Below are 13,142 nucleotides of genomic sequence, written 5' to 3' on the forward strand. Positions count from 1 at the left end.
CCTGATATCTTGCACTTTCCAGCAGAGATGCCTTGTTTGTAATTAACAGTAGAATTCTCTCCCAAGCTGATTATTCTCTCCCTTCCTCTTCAAGCCCCCTCCCCCAACCCCTCAAAATTACTGTCTTAATCGCTCTACGGTATTCATTGAAGCAACCAAATGGTAATTTTTGACGGTAGCAAAACAAAACAAAAAATCTGTTTCTTGTGCAGCTGTCTGTCTTTCTGACAGCAGTGAGTTCCAGCCCCTCATTCATGTGCAGATTGTACAGAGAATCGGTTTTAAATGTATTTTTTTTAGACAAAAAAAATGGGGGCCAATTGATTATTCATCCCAAGCACTCGTCACTTTCAGGACTCAGTTTCTTTACGCTGTAAATTTTCCTTTGAACAGACAGAATGTAGAGCAGCAGGTGGAATGCTCTAATTAGCGCCAAGACTCCGCAGAGGGAAAAAAAAGGCCCTGCTTCAAAGTGTAGAATTCATTCCTAATTTAAGTATGTATTTTAAAATATATATATATATATAAAATAATTAAATGCAGCAGATGAGGGAGGGGAATGGTGGTAACATTGACAACTGGAACAATTTAAATGTTCATATATATATTATATATAAAGTGTGAGATTTGGTCAAGGTTTTGCCCCCTGTTCTCTCCAGGGAAGCCGGGAACCGTTAAAACATTTGGGAGGCTTGTGGTAAATTAACCAGCAGCTTCTGTCCTCCGTGGGAGGGCCAAGGGTCAATGTTGATTTCATTTCATTTGAGTTCCTTTCGCTAACGCTCGGCTCAAGTGCTGTTAGGGTTGAGTCAAGATGAAACGCGTGATTATTCACCACTGCGATGCGGTCTCGGAACAGTCATTGACCTTTGTAACTCCATGGTTGTGTCTGCAGTTTAAAAGCAGGCCTGACGTCCTGGGAAGATGAGAGATTATTGCGATGATAGACATGCAAGCTGGTAACATTGCACAGGGCCTGCGCTGGGTTTAATGTGTCTGAGAAAAAGCCATTTTGCTTGAAATAAAAGGAGTTTCCTTTCACTCCCCAGTGACTTTTTGCTACAAGAATGCATGTGTGTAGACATCTAATGACGCTGGGTTCAGCATCATTTGTGATAACAGTAATAATCCTTGTATTTGACATAGCGCCTTACCACATCAAAACGTCCCGAAGTGCTTCACAGAGCTTTTTGGGGGGTAAAGTGTAGTGACTGTATATTTGGAGCTGAATGCAGGAGCCAATTTGACACTGCTGTGTGCAATTGGCCACTGCATTTCGCCCACAAAAGCAGTTAATTCACTTTGAGATGTCTCAACAACATGATATGGCGCTATATCAAAAGCAAGGATTATTATTAATTGCGGTGGAACGGGCTGTCATGTTGCACAACATTCCCTGAGCTCAAAACTGCCCTCACAAAGTGCAAGAAATAATGGATTTGGACCCATTCAAGTTGCCATTCCCTTTGATGTGATCTTGGGAGGTGACCCTTTCCCTATTCATTTCTGCAGCACTCAGTTCTTTTTTCTGTGGATTATTTTTTCCACCAAGGAGCTAGTTGAGGGTTTGTCTATTCCATTGATACCCTTGGTCAGGCCCAGGGTAAATGCACACAGCTGCCCTCCCCCTTGCTTCAACCCGGATTAAGTTATGATTCCAATTGAAGGAAGGAAATAAAAGATTGATTGAAATGTTGGTTAGGAATGAAGGGGCCAGACATTAAAGAGAGAATGATTAACTTGATAGGTGAGCCAGCCTGAAAATTCTTGAATTGTGAGATTTAAGGCAGCCGATATTTTTGGAAGCGATTCCCTTCCTGTCCATTTGGGGTCGGGGAGGGGGTGGGGACAGGAAAAGTCCCTATTATTCACATAACATTGCGAGTTGAAAGTTCCTCACTCGGAGTCACTGTTACCTACTTTCAAATGGTTTCTAGCACACGTTTAACAGTACACAGCAACCCTCTATAACTCTAGCCTTTGTGTGACAACATGGGTCTATCAAAGCACTGTGATTCCAACAATGAAGACTTTATATGTCCTACAGTAGTTTGACAGCTGCCCCCATCACATTTGAAAACAAACCTGTTCTCAGTGAAAATTTTGGAGCTGGTTTGGCTCCCGTACAAACTACTGTCTTTGTTCTGTTTATTTTTCTTATGCAAGTACAGTATAAAATCCGTCCTGGTTGATGTGGGCTGCGGTAATGCCGTTATCACACTGTTCATCTTTTTAGTTTCTGCTCTTCCACTGTTTATCTTTGCCTCGCAATCCACACTGGAGATGCTTCACCCTCAGCTCTCTCACCTACTCGCAACACCCATTGAAGTCGTCAAATGTTTGTTTTCAAGGCGGTGCTTTCAAGTTCCAGTGCTGTTAATGATGATATAATGCATGTTTGGTGTTTGCTGAAAAATCCCGAATGGAATACTCTCTCCTCTTTCCCCACCCCCCCAACCTCTTACAATTTTGGTCAGTGAAAGCACCAAAACATAGGAGCAGCCACCATGGATCCTTGGAGACACAGCGCTCAGCTTAAAATCTGACGTGGATGTGATGGATGGTTTTATGGCTTAGAGACCTGAGGCTTTGTAATGAGGGCCCATAAGAAGGGGATAAAGGAGTGAATGAGTGTGTGTGTGTGTGAGGAGTAATGTATATGTGTGTGTCTAGAGGGATGGGTGGACAGAGAAGAAAAACTCCCTGGGAATCCATGACTTTGCTGTTGCCAATTCCATCCCCTGAAGTCCTTGCACAGTAACACAGTGTGTGCGTAACATGTGATTTTCTTTGTACCTGTTTCAGAACACACTTGGAACTTGGTGTCAGCGTAGATGACATTCATTAATCCTGATTGACATTTCCCTCCTCTCCTCCCTGCTTCTCACTTGCGACTTTGAAGTCTTTGCCTGATGAAGTACCTCGCGGAGACAGGAAATTCCTTCATGTTTGAAAATATTTTGTTTCTGAGGAACAAATGATATAATTCCTTCCCCCCTTTGTTGTGTGACAAACTTCTTCCCTTCAACTAAAAAATGACATCTGCAATTATATTTTTTTCCTCTAATTAGAAGTTCTGTAAATTTGAGAGTGTAGCCTGAAAATAAATGTGATCACTCAATCCACAACTGTTTGTGGGACACTGCTGTGTGCTACGTTTCGCCCACAAAATATACAGTCAATTCACTTTACAATCACATACATCTTGGAAAATAAAAACCTAAATGGGGTAGAGGAGCAAAGGGATCTAGGGGTACACATACACAATTCACTAAAAGTAGCAACGCAGGTTAATAAGGTCATAAAAAAAGCAAACCAAGCATTGGGGTTTATTTCTAGAGGGATAGAAATGAAAGGCAGGGAAGTTATGGTAAACTATTATAGAACCTTGGTTAGACCACACTTAAATACTGTGTGCAGTTCTGGTCCCCACGTTATAGAAGGGAGAAGCCCTGGAGAGGGTGCAAAGGAGATTCACAAGGATAATCCCAGAACTGAGTGGTTATGCCTATCAGGAAAGGCTGAACATAGTTGGACTCTTTTCTCTTGAAAAGAGGAAGGTAAGGGGTGACCTGATAGAGGTCTTTAAAATGATGAAAGGTTTTGATAGGGTAGACATAGGGAAGATGTTTCCACTTATGTGGGAGACCAAAATAGTCACAAATAGATCAAATAGGGAAGTTAGAAGAAATTTGTGCCAACTCTGTGACTAGAAATTTCTTCTAACTAGTGGGAATGTGGAACATGCTACCACAAGGAGTTGTTGAGGCAAATAACATAGAAATATTTAAGGGGAAGTTAGATAGGTCCATGAGGAGAAAGGAATAGAAGGTTATGCTGATAGGCTTAGTGAGGAAGGGCAGGAGGAGGCTCATGTGGAGCATAAACACTGGCGAAGACCAGTTGGGCCGAATGGCCTGTTTCTGTGCTGTATATTCTAATGTATTCTAATCAGAATATTCTGTGAAGCTCTTTGAGACATCTTGAAGATGTGATAAGGCGCTATATCAAATAAAAGTATTATTATTAATAATCTTTACATTTTGGTATCTCGCCTTTCACTTCAGGAAGACGGCCCAAAGTGCTTCACAGGATATACTGTAAAGTGGAGTGAGTGTGGGTTTTATATGGACTGGAGGAGTCGTTTTTTCTTTTCTATATTCCTAGGAGCCTTTGCAAGTTCTTTGCTGCCTTTCCCACTGTGTGAAGATGCCTGTTGTGCGAGAGGCAACTGACTAATCCACAGGGTTTATATTTACACTAGTTACGACATGGTTTGTAAGTGGTGCATCCTGCGATAACCATGAGTCTGGCGGAGTGGACTCTTGCTTAAATTCTCTGGATATTCTTGAGGATGATAAAAGATTGGGAGCTAGTGTGTGATTTCAGGGAATGCAATGTGGGGCATCCCTACAGAACTAGACTCAAAAGAAGCAGGCGCAGGACAGGAAGGAATGGACAGATAATTCGATCTTATTCCTATTTCTACACGTTGGTCTATATCTGCAGTGTGATGTCAGATATTCCCCTGGTGTGTGCAATCTGAATCCATATGTTGTGCCAGATGGCCTAGCCAGAGAGGATTATGTTGTCTCTTCAGATGGACCATGGTATCTTGATGGATATTTGGAGCGTGGCCAGAGAATTTGCTCTGCAGTGGATCCTGTACCTGGTCAATAACTGTGTAGGACAATCGGAAAATGTGCTCTCTCCTCTTGTCTTTGAGATAATAATACAAATAATAATCCTTGCATTTGATGTTGCATCTTATCACGTCTTTGAGACGTCTCAAAGTGCTACACAGAATATACTTTAAAGTGAATTGACTGTATATTTTGTGGGCAAAACGCAGAAGCCAATTGCGCACAACAGTGTCCCACAAACAGTCATGCATTGAGTGGCCATATTTAGTTTATTTTTATATTTTTTCTGAAGGTTGTGTAGTTTGCTTTAGGAATTATGTGAATGAAAGGGAGGTGGGGAGGGGGAGAGGAATTCAATTACACTGGGAAGAAATGAAGAATCAAAACTTCAGAACTGTTTGACCTTCCATCATATCCTCATGGTTCTATTTCCAATTTTTCTGTTCAGCATTAGTTTCATAGAGCACTTTCCCATTCCCTCTAAGTGCTGAGCTCTTGATATCTCACTTTTGCGGCTGTGATAAGACCTTACTAGTGTTAAAGAGCATCAGTCTCCCCGTTGTAAGCCTGTATACGTTATTATTACCTTTTTAATCTTTCCCCAATGGGTGAATTGGAGCTGGCCTGGCTAGCTAAAGAAAGCTTAATTAATGCTGTTTGAAATAAAGAGAAAGCAAAAATATGATTCTTAGGTGCAAAATTTGGGGGAATAAAATCTCGGGACAAGTTACCCAGTTTTTGCTACCATCAAATGTTTGGGGTGGGAAGGAAGGTGTGGAAGAAGAATGAAAATTAACAATTAAACCCCCCCCTCACCCAAATAAGTACACAGAGGGTCCGGTGTGATGATCCCAGTCCCCTGCTGTTGGTTCTGTAGAGACAGCTGCCAGGAGGTGACTGACCTTTTCACGTCTAATGCACGGGGAGGCCATGAGGAAATGGTGTCAATGGTTGGAATGGTTCTTGTAACTGCATGACACAACAAGTTACATTCTTAGCACCCTTCATGGGGCTAAATGCAAGTTGCTGTTCTATCCTGCAGTAAAATAACTTGATAGAAGTGGAGAAAACGTAAGAATTCTGGTGGTTTTGTCAACCACGGATCACAATTAAACTCCCTGCAATGGGTGGTGGGGTGGGGGGGAGGGAGAGAGGGGGAGTTATGAGAAACATTTCACATATGGTGGGAGGAGAGATAATAATACTCCAGACGATTAGCCTAACCATGGGGGTGGATGGGGTCTTGGAGGGAATCCAATGGGGTCGCAAAGGCTCTCCAACTGTGGTTTCTTGCCCCACCCCCGTTTTGTTTATGGACAGGAAGGGTGCCATATAGAAGCAACAGCAAACACTTCAAGACACTACCCCATGTGAAGGGCCTATATAAATACAAATTCTAGTCATTGTAATACAACGGCCCGTCTCAAAAGGGATGTCCCGAGTGCAAGCGCCCGTCAAGCCGGCCAGCTTCGTCTGCTCTTGGCAAGGAAGCAGAAGTCCTGAACTTAGTCATCCAAAATAGAACTGGAATGGTTGCTGTTGGGGATTTCAGGGAGGTTACAGCAAAGCTTGAACAAAGGAGAGCAGTGAAACGCCTCCGCCATCAGCTGACCCCTCACTGCTTTCTCCTCCACCTTTGTGTGCCCGCCGGGGTCTATTGAATTGGAATTTTCATTTTTTTTCAAAAAAAATAAATTTGGCTGCGTTTTCACTTGTCACAGTGCCACAGAATCATACTGGCTCCCTAGTGTGTTGTCTGTTCAAACACAATAGCTTCTACTCTTGGAACTCGAGACTGCACATGTATTATTGTTTCTTGGGATTCCTATTTAGTTTCTAGTTTCGAGCTCTGTTTTAAAACTACTTCAACACCAATGCATTTTCAATGGCTTTCATAATTATTTTTTTTGGGGGTGGGGTTTGGAGGAGGAAGTTTACAGAGAAAAAAAACACTTTTTTAAAAAAAAAATTGACTTCCAACAAACCTTCTGACTTCCTCCTAGATCCACCCAGTCCCAGGCGTCCCCCTGAATGCACAGAAGGGAATCAGGAGCACTTTCGTACTATCAGCCTAAGCTAGTTAGGAATTTGATTGAGATCTGTTAAGCTCCTGTCACATAGGACTAATGAGAGAGGAGACTTATACACTTACAGGATCTGATTCAGACTCGCGTCTAGGGGTGAAAAGCCCATTGTTTAAGTTGTGCCACCTAACCCTCATCCTTCACCTAGGCTCAGGAGCTGAAAAAAGCCTTATGTATCCACTGACGCCAAATTTTCTGAGCTTTTAGAGCCTTTTGTGACGTTGACTAAAGACTGTCGTTGCTCACGTGTCTAGGGAACAATGCTTCCCATTGCATATTTATACAAGGTGTAGCCTGAGCCTAAGGTCCAGTGACTTCTCCTCCCCCAACCCCTGTGTAATTTGAACGGAGTGGGGTGACCAGGTTTTACGGATGATTGCTATTGTAGATGGAATGTGCTGCAAAGTGTACGTCCGTCTGTTAAGCAAATAAATTGCAATATTTAGTTACAGAAAAGAGTGTCGCTTGGGAAGCAATTGTCTCTGCATTTTGAACCTTCCCTGTTTTGTATAAAGAGGGTCTTGTGCCGTGAGTGGAGTTCAACAGGATTTCACTGGCTGGTCAGTAGAAACAACCGACCATATGATTGTGTGAGATGCATCGTCATACGTCTTCATGTCTGTCGCTTGCAGGAATTGAACCATAGCGTAGTGGTTAGAGTGCTCGCCTCGCAAGCAAGAGGATTCTAGTTCAATTTCCAGGCAGGGCGAAACCTAAAGCAAGTTTCCTTACTCTACACGGTTCTGTTTACCTAGCAGTAAGTAGGAACTTGGTTGTTTGTCGATTGGCTGATCACTTTCCGGGGGTAATAATCCCTTTTTTAAAAAATAGGAAGTGTTCACTTAATCCGACTGTTTGTAGGACACTGTTATGCATTGTGCCCACAAAATACACAGTCAATCCACTTTGCAGTATATTCTGTGAAGAGCTTTGGGACATCTAAACAACGTGATACGGAGCTATATCAAATGCAAGGATTATTATTTTTATAACTGACTGAATTGGAGGGTAGCGGCTTCCACAGTACAATTTATGGTAACTTAATGTGGATTAGAATTTCTTGCATCCAGTAATCCAAAGCAGATTTTCTTCGTAAAACTTTTCTGTGTCAATGGTTTCAGATGGGGTGGGATGGAACGCTCAATACAGCTGTGGACAGAAAAAAACGCCCTCTAATAAACACCCTACGCAGATGTGATCTCAACCCAGAGCTTATGCGAATTGCGAATGTTATCTGAACCTACACGTATCTTGTTAAAAAAAACTCCCTTCCCCTCCTCCTCTTCCCCCCCCTTTTTCCCTCCTCCTCTTCCCCCCCCTCTTCAATTCCCCTCTTCTTCCCCCTCTAGGCGGTGGAGAAGACATTGAAGCTGAGCTGAATCCGGGCAAGTGATCAGCAGCTGGAGACCTAGCTTGAACTTTAACCCCCTCACTGGTCTGAGCAGACTGAAGCACATTGCAGTTTGTGATGAGATCACTAATTCAACACAGACTGAATGCCAAACTGGTGCCTACTGTGTACGACTCACCTTAACAGTGGGTGATGCGTCATTGAGTCATTGAGATGCCACCAGTTTTATACAAATGAGATGGTGGTGGGGGCTGGGAAGGGGGTTCTTAGATTGCTTTGCTCCCGGGTATACCATTCCGGGTATGGACGGCTTCCTACCAAAGTGAATCGCTTTATCTTTCTCTACATTAAACTTCATCTGAATTCTGTCAGCCCATCCCGCAAGCCTGTTTGTCTTCTTGCATCGTTTATATAACTCTAGCACCACACAGGCAGCATTACTCTCCCCGCTTATTCTGTGATGTGAAACAGACCACATTGAATGCGGTGTACAGTACAAAAAGGGGTATACAGTACAAATTGCCTGGCGTGGTGTGAATAGAGCGGAGTGATTTTGTACATTTTGTGACTTTACAGCCTGGATTTGACGATCATGCCATATTCTGGCACTCAAGCTAATTCCAGATGATGAAAAAATCAAAAACAGATCTGCAAATGATATGATGTCTTGAAACAATTTTAAATTGTGTGTGTAACTATGTGTGTAAAGAGCATTTGGGTGCAATCTAAGGACCCCAATCCCCATCTCCCACCAAAAAAAAAACCTGGGTTGGAGAACTGCCTGTAACTGGAATGCCCCTTTTAGTGTGTGTTCTTTGTATGGAATGAGGCCAGACAGTCTGCTGCTTGGAGGATTCTCAGTTGGGTTTGAGGTTTGGCAGGTTGCCTGAGCTCCGACTGCAGATTGAAGTCGTCTGGAATTGGGACTGGAGGGAGTGGTTCGCCACCGTACTTGTGCATGAGAGAAAGGGGCACCTGTTAGAGGTTGCAGGCATTTACCAATCTCTGGCCTGAACATATGGAATAATAATAATCTTTGCATTTGACACAGCGCCTTATCATGGCGTCAAGACGTCTTAAAGAGCTTCATAGGATTTACCGTAAAGTGAGTTGACTGTGAATTCTGTGGATGGAACGCGGCAGCAGTGCCCCAGAAACAGCTGTGGATTGAGGTGACATTCAATTGGCTACAGGGATATAGGAGGTGATGTTCCTCCCGTCAGGCATTGAAACCCAAACCAATCGCAGTTCCCTGCTCAGGTGGATGTTAAAGATCCTGTGGCACTGTTCAAAAATAGAAGGGAGTTTCTCTTTCCCAGTGTCCTGGGTAACACTTCCCCAAATAGATTAGTCATTCACCACCATTGTTTGAGATCTTGTTGTGCATAATTGGCTCCACGTATGAATACAGTCAGCCCACGCTCTGATAGCAATTAACTGAGAAGTGCTTTGAGATGTTTCATCATTTACAGGCGCCGTGTCCAACGCAAGCGTAATTATAACAAACACACACAAACACAAGCGGGGGGATGTGCCAAGTAGGTTACTGAGGATTCCTTTGTTAGCACGTGCTCCAGGAAACGCCCGGTCGGATGGGTTGTTTTGCCACTTGCATTCATTCTAGCAGAGGCTGAGGTTTGAGAGGGGCCTAGACTTGTCCCTTCAGCATCCATGCCAATGGGCAGACCTCAACACAATCTTCCACAAGTACCTGGAGTGAAACACAGCACTGGGTGATACACACACTTCACCTTTAAATACACTCTGCTGTGTTTTTAAAAAAAAAATGTACAAAAGAACCAAAGGGGAGATGATGAGAAATGTTTTTATGCAGTGACTTGTTACGATCTGGAGTGCGCTGCCTGAAAGGGTGGTGGAAGCAGATTCAATAATAACTTTGCAAGGCTATGGGGAAAGAGCGGGGAGTGGGACTAGTTGATAGCTCTTTCAAAAAACTGGCACAGGCACGATAGGCCGAATGGTCTCCCTTCTGTGTTGTAGGATTCTATAATTCTAACTCTTCGTGAACAGGAAAGGGGACAGGGTTTTAGTAAACATTGATACTAAATCCACGACTGTTTGTGGGACACTGCTGTGCGCAAATTGGCTGCTGTTTCACCCACAGAATGTACAGTCAATGCACTTTACAGTATATTCTTTGAAGCAGTTTGAGACGTCTTGAAGACGTGATAAGGTGCTATATCAATTGCAAGGATTATTATTACAGTGGTGATGCTTTACAAAGGGATGGGGAGCGAGCAGCATTAAGTTAAGGGGCTCGCGTGGCAAAAAAAAATCAGTGTGAGTGGACTTTGAGACGAACAGCCTGTTTCCTTGCTGTCATGTTGTATGAATCTGTTAGTGAGTTTTTTTTAAGAGAATGGAGTTGTCTGCTTTTGTGATTTCTCTTTGGGTTCCACAGGTAAATGAGTTTACCAGAAATGCACTCTGGGAGTATAGGTTTCTTGAGAGTCTGCGATAGAACGTTGTTTGTTTTCTTTCTTTCAGTCTGAGTTTTAAGAGAAGGTATTTTCGAAAAGCAGACTTTCACTCAGGCAGGTCACAAGCGATCGAGAGTGGCGCGGAATATTTTATAAAACTCCGCTCGCTGTGTGTAGTCCGAGCAAATAAACACGGTAATGTGTGTATCTAGAATTTACTGCCGAGTAATTTAGATAAGAGTGTTTGCCATTGGGGTTTTAAGGTTTTAACAAGTCTCTGGTCGGTTGCATTTTTGGCTGGGGCAGCAGTCGGAGAGTTGAAATCAACCTCTTCTGGGGGTTCCCTTTCCTGAGGTCCAAAATTCCACCTAGTCTCAGCCTGTAAGATCATTTTATCTTCACAATTTACGATGGAGAAGCTCGGTTGAAAAAATTCTCAAATCCCCACATCGTTTGGAAGCTGGCCTTCCACAGCTCTGAAAAACACTTTCAATTTCTGGTCCTGCAGACAAAAAAAAGAAGACGTTTTCAGTGGACAGCTGTTTCTGTTTTTTGTTAATCCTCTGCCTCTCGTGACCTAACGGGACTGCAGTGATTAACAAATATTGACTTGAGTTGGCTCTGAGGTCCCTCTGGGCACGGGGTGTCGACCTTGGCACCTTGGCAAGTTTCACTGGCCTGAAGGAAAATGGCGTAATGCTCTCTTGAAACTCCCAGGTGAAAGCGAAAGCGATCCACCAATCGACTAACAACCAGGTTCCTGTTTATTGCTAGGTAAACAGAGGCATGTGTGTGGAATAAGGAAACTTGCCTAAGGTTTCGCTTTGAACTGGGAATTGAACCCAGGTCCTCTTGCTTACGAGGCGACCGCGCAAACCACTACTCTACAGGTCTACGCGAGCTGCACTTACCATCTGACCACTCTTCTCTCGTTTTGTCTTCAGTGCCGATTGGGTGGAGATCATTGAGCCTCGGACCCGGGAGCGCATGTACGTTAACCTGGTGACCGGCGAGTGTGGCTGGGACGCCCCCCAGAACGTGTGCGTCAGGCAGTCCAACGACAACCAGTGGTGGGAGCTGTTCGACCAGAACAATAACCGCTTCTACTATTACAACGCGCTTACTAAACAGACCGTGTGGCATCGGCCCCAGAACTGCGATGTGGTGCCCCTGGCAAGACTTCAGGCCATGAAAAGGAACTCTCAGTCCGAGAGCCGGGTCCGGCTGAGTGGAGACTGCGCTCAGCTCCTGGTCAGCGGCAGCGGAGAGGGCCGTGGGTTCTCAGCCCAAGTGACGGGAGTCCAGGATGCCGAGAGAGGAAAGAAGGCTGTTGGAGCCTTACAGGATTCAGTGGGCAGGAAGGAGTCTGGAAGGTAAGCCTTGACCTTTCTTGACATAACTTGCTTCTCTGGTGAATACCTTTTAGTTTTAAAGAGATTTCACTCAACCCTCTTACCCACCAGTGGATCAGGGAAGTGTTTCCTCTGCTTAGAATGATAACCCTTACATTTGACCCACATGGCGCCTTTCGTGTCAAGAGGTCATTTATCACATGGATACACAGTAAATTGTAGTGAGAATGAACGTGGCAGCCAATTTGCGCACAGCAATGTCCCCGCAAGCAGCCACAAAGTAAAAGTACTCTTATATACGTTTAGGATGAGTTATGTAGAGAGTCTTCGCATGTCTGTGTGTGTGTAACTGGAGAGCTTCTGGAGTGGCTGTTATTGATGGGAGATTGAGATCCCCTGGGGCTAAAATCAATTCTTTTCAGCCTTTTCCGTGACCGATAGCAACTGGTCGGGAGGAGGGGGTGGTGTGGTAGTTGGGGGAGCTGAGAGTGTCTTTAGTTAAAAGCCACCTGTCTGCTCGTGTTTTGCTGTGTTGTGACTGGGCCTGACACACACACAGTCATTGATTGAGGATGGCGATTCCGATCCGCTGTTTGAATATGATGTTTTTGGACTAGTTGTTTTTTCTGTGTGGCTGAATTTGCTGACTTGATTCTTGCCATCTGTATCCAGTTTTTGCTGCACTTAAATATAATCTTTACATTTGATACAGCGCCTTTCACACTGGGAGGATGTTCCAGAGTGTTTCACTGTAGAGTACAGTGACCGTGTGTTTTGTGGGGAAAACGCAGCAGCCAATTTGCACACAGACCTGCATGTTCCGCCACTGTTAAGCACTCCAAGACCCCACCAGCGTGAAGAGGCAATCTAAATGCAACTTCTTGTTGTCGTGTAAGATCAGAATATTATTTTTTGGTGGGGAGGGGAGTTTGAGATCAAACCTGTGTTTATAAAAAGTCTCTCAAAATGTACGCAGCACTCAAACTCTTTCCCAGTTGTGGAGTTGGGTTGTGGGGGGTGGGAGGGGTAGTAGCAAGACCCAAGTGCAGTCCCTTTTAATTATTTATACAGTGTTTCCGTGGTTAATGGAAGCTTATCTGTGTAATTGGCTGGGCGTTTCAGTTTATTCAGCAAGCAGGATTGTTTAAAGTATTGGATGGTCCTTTCCTATTCAGCCGGTTGCGCTGGTTACAGCTTTTGTGTTAATCCCCCACATGCGCTCTTTGTCCCGGCACGGTAAGGGTTAAGTTCCACGTTGAGCCTCTCTGGCT

General features: G+C 44.0%; 1 protein-coding gene across 1 annotated transcript in view; it reads left to right on the forward strand.

Moving 5' to 3' along the window:
• arhgap46b (Rho GTPase activating protein 46b) overlaps nucleotides 1–13,142 on the forward strand; it is a 59,828-nt gene that overhangs the window by 12,425 nt on the left and 34,261 nt on the right. Inside the window, exon 2 of the mRNA XM_042341927.1 lies at nucleotides 11,464–11,892. Coding sequence (XP_042197861.1) covers nucleotides 11,464–11,892 — 429 coding nt within the window. The remainder of the gene's footprint in view (nucleotides 1–11,463; nucleotides 11,893–13,142) is intronic.

Source organism: Callorhinchus milii, unplaced genomic scaffold (genome assembly GCF_018977255.1).
Source record: "Callorhinchus milii isolate IMCB2004 unplaced genomic scaffold, IMCB_Cmil_1.0 Scaffold18, whole genome shotgun sequence".
Classification (NCBI taxonomy): domain Eukaryota; kingdom Metazoa; phylum Chordata; class Chondrichthyes; order Chimaeriformes; family Callorhinchidae; genus Callorhinchus; species Callorhinchus milii.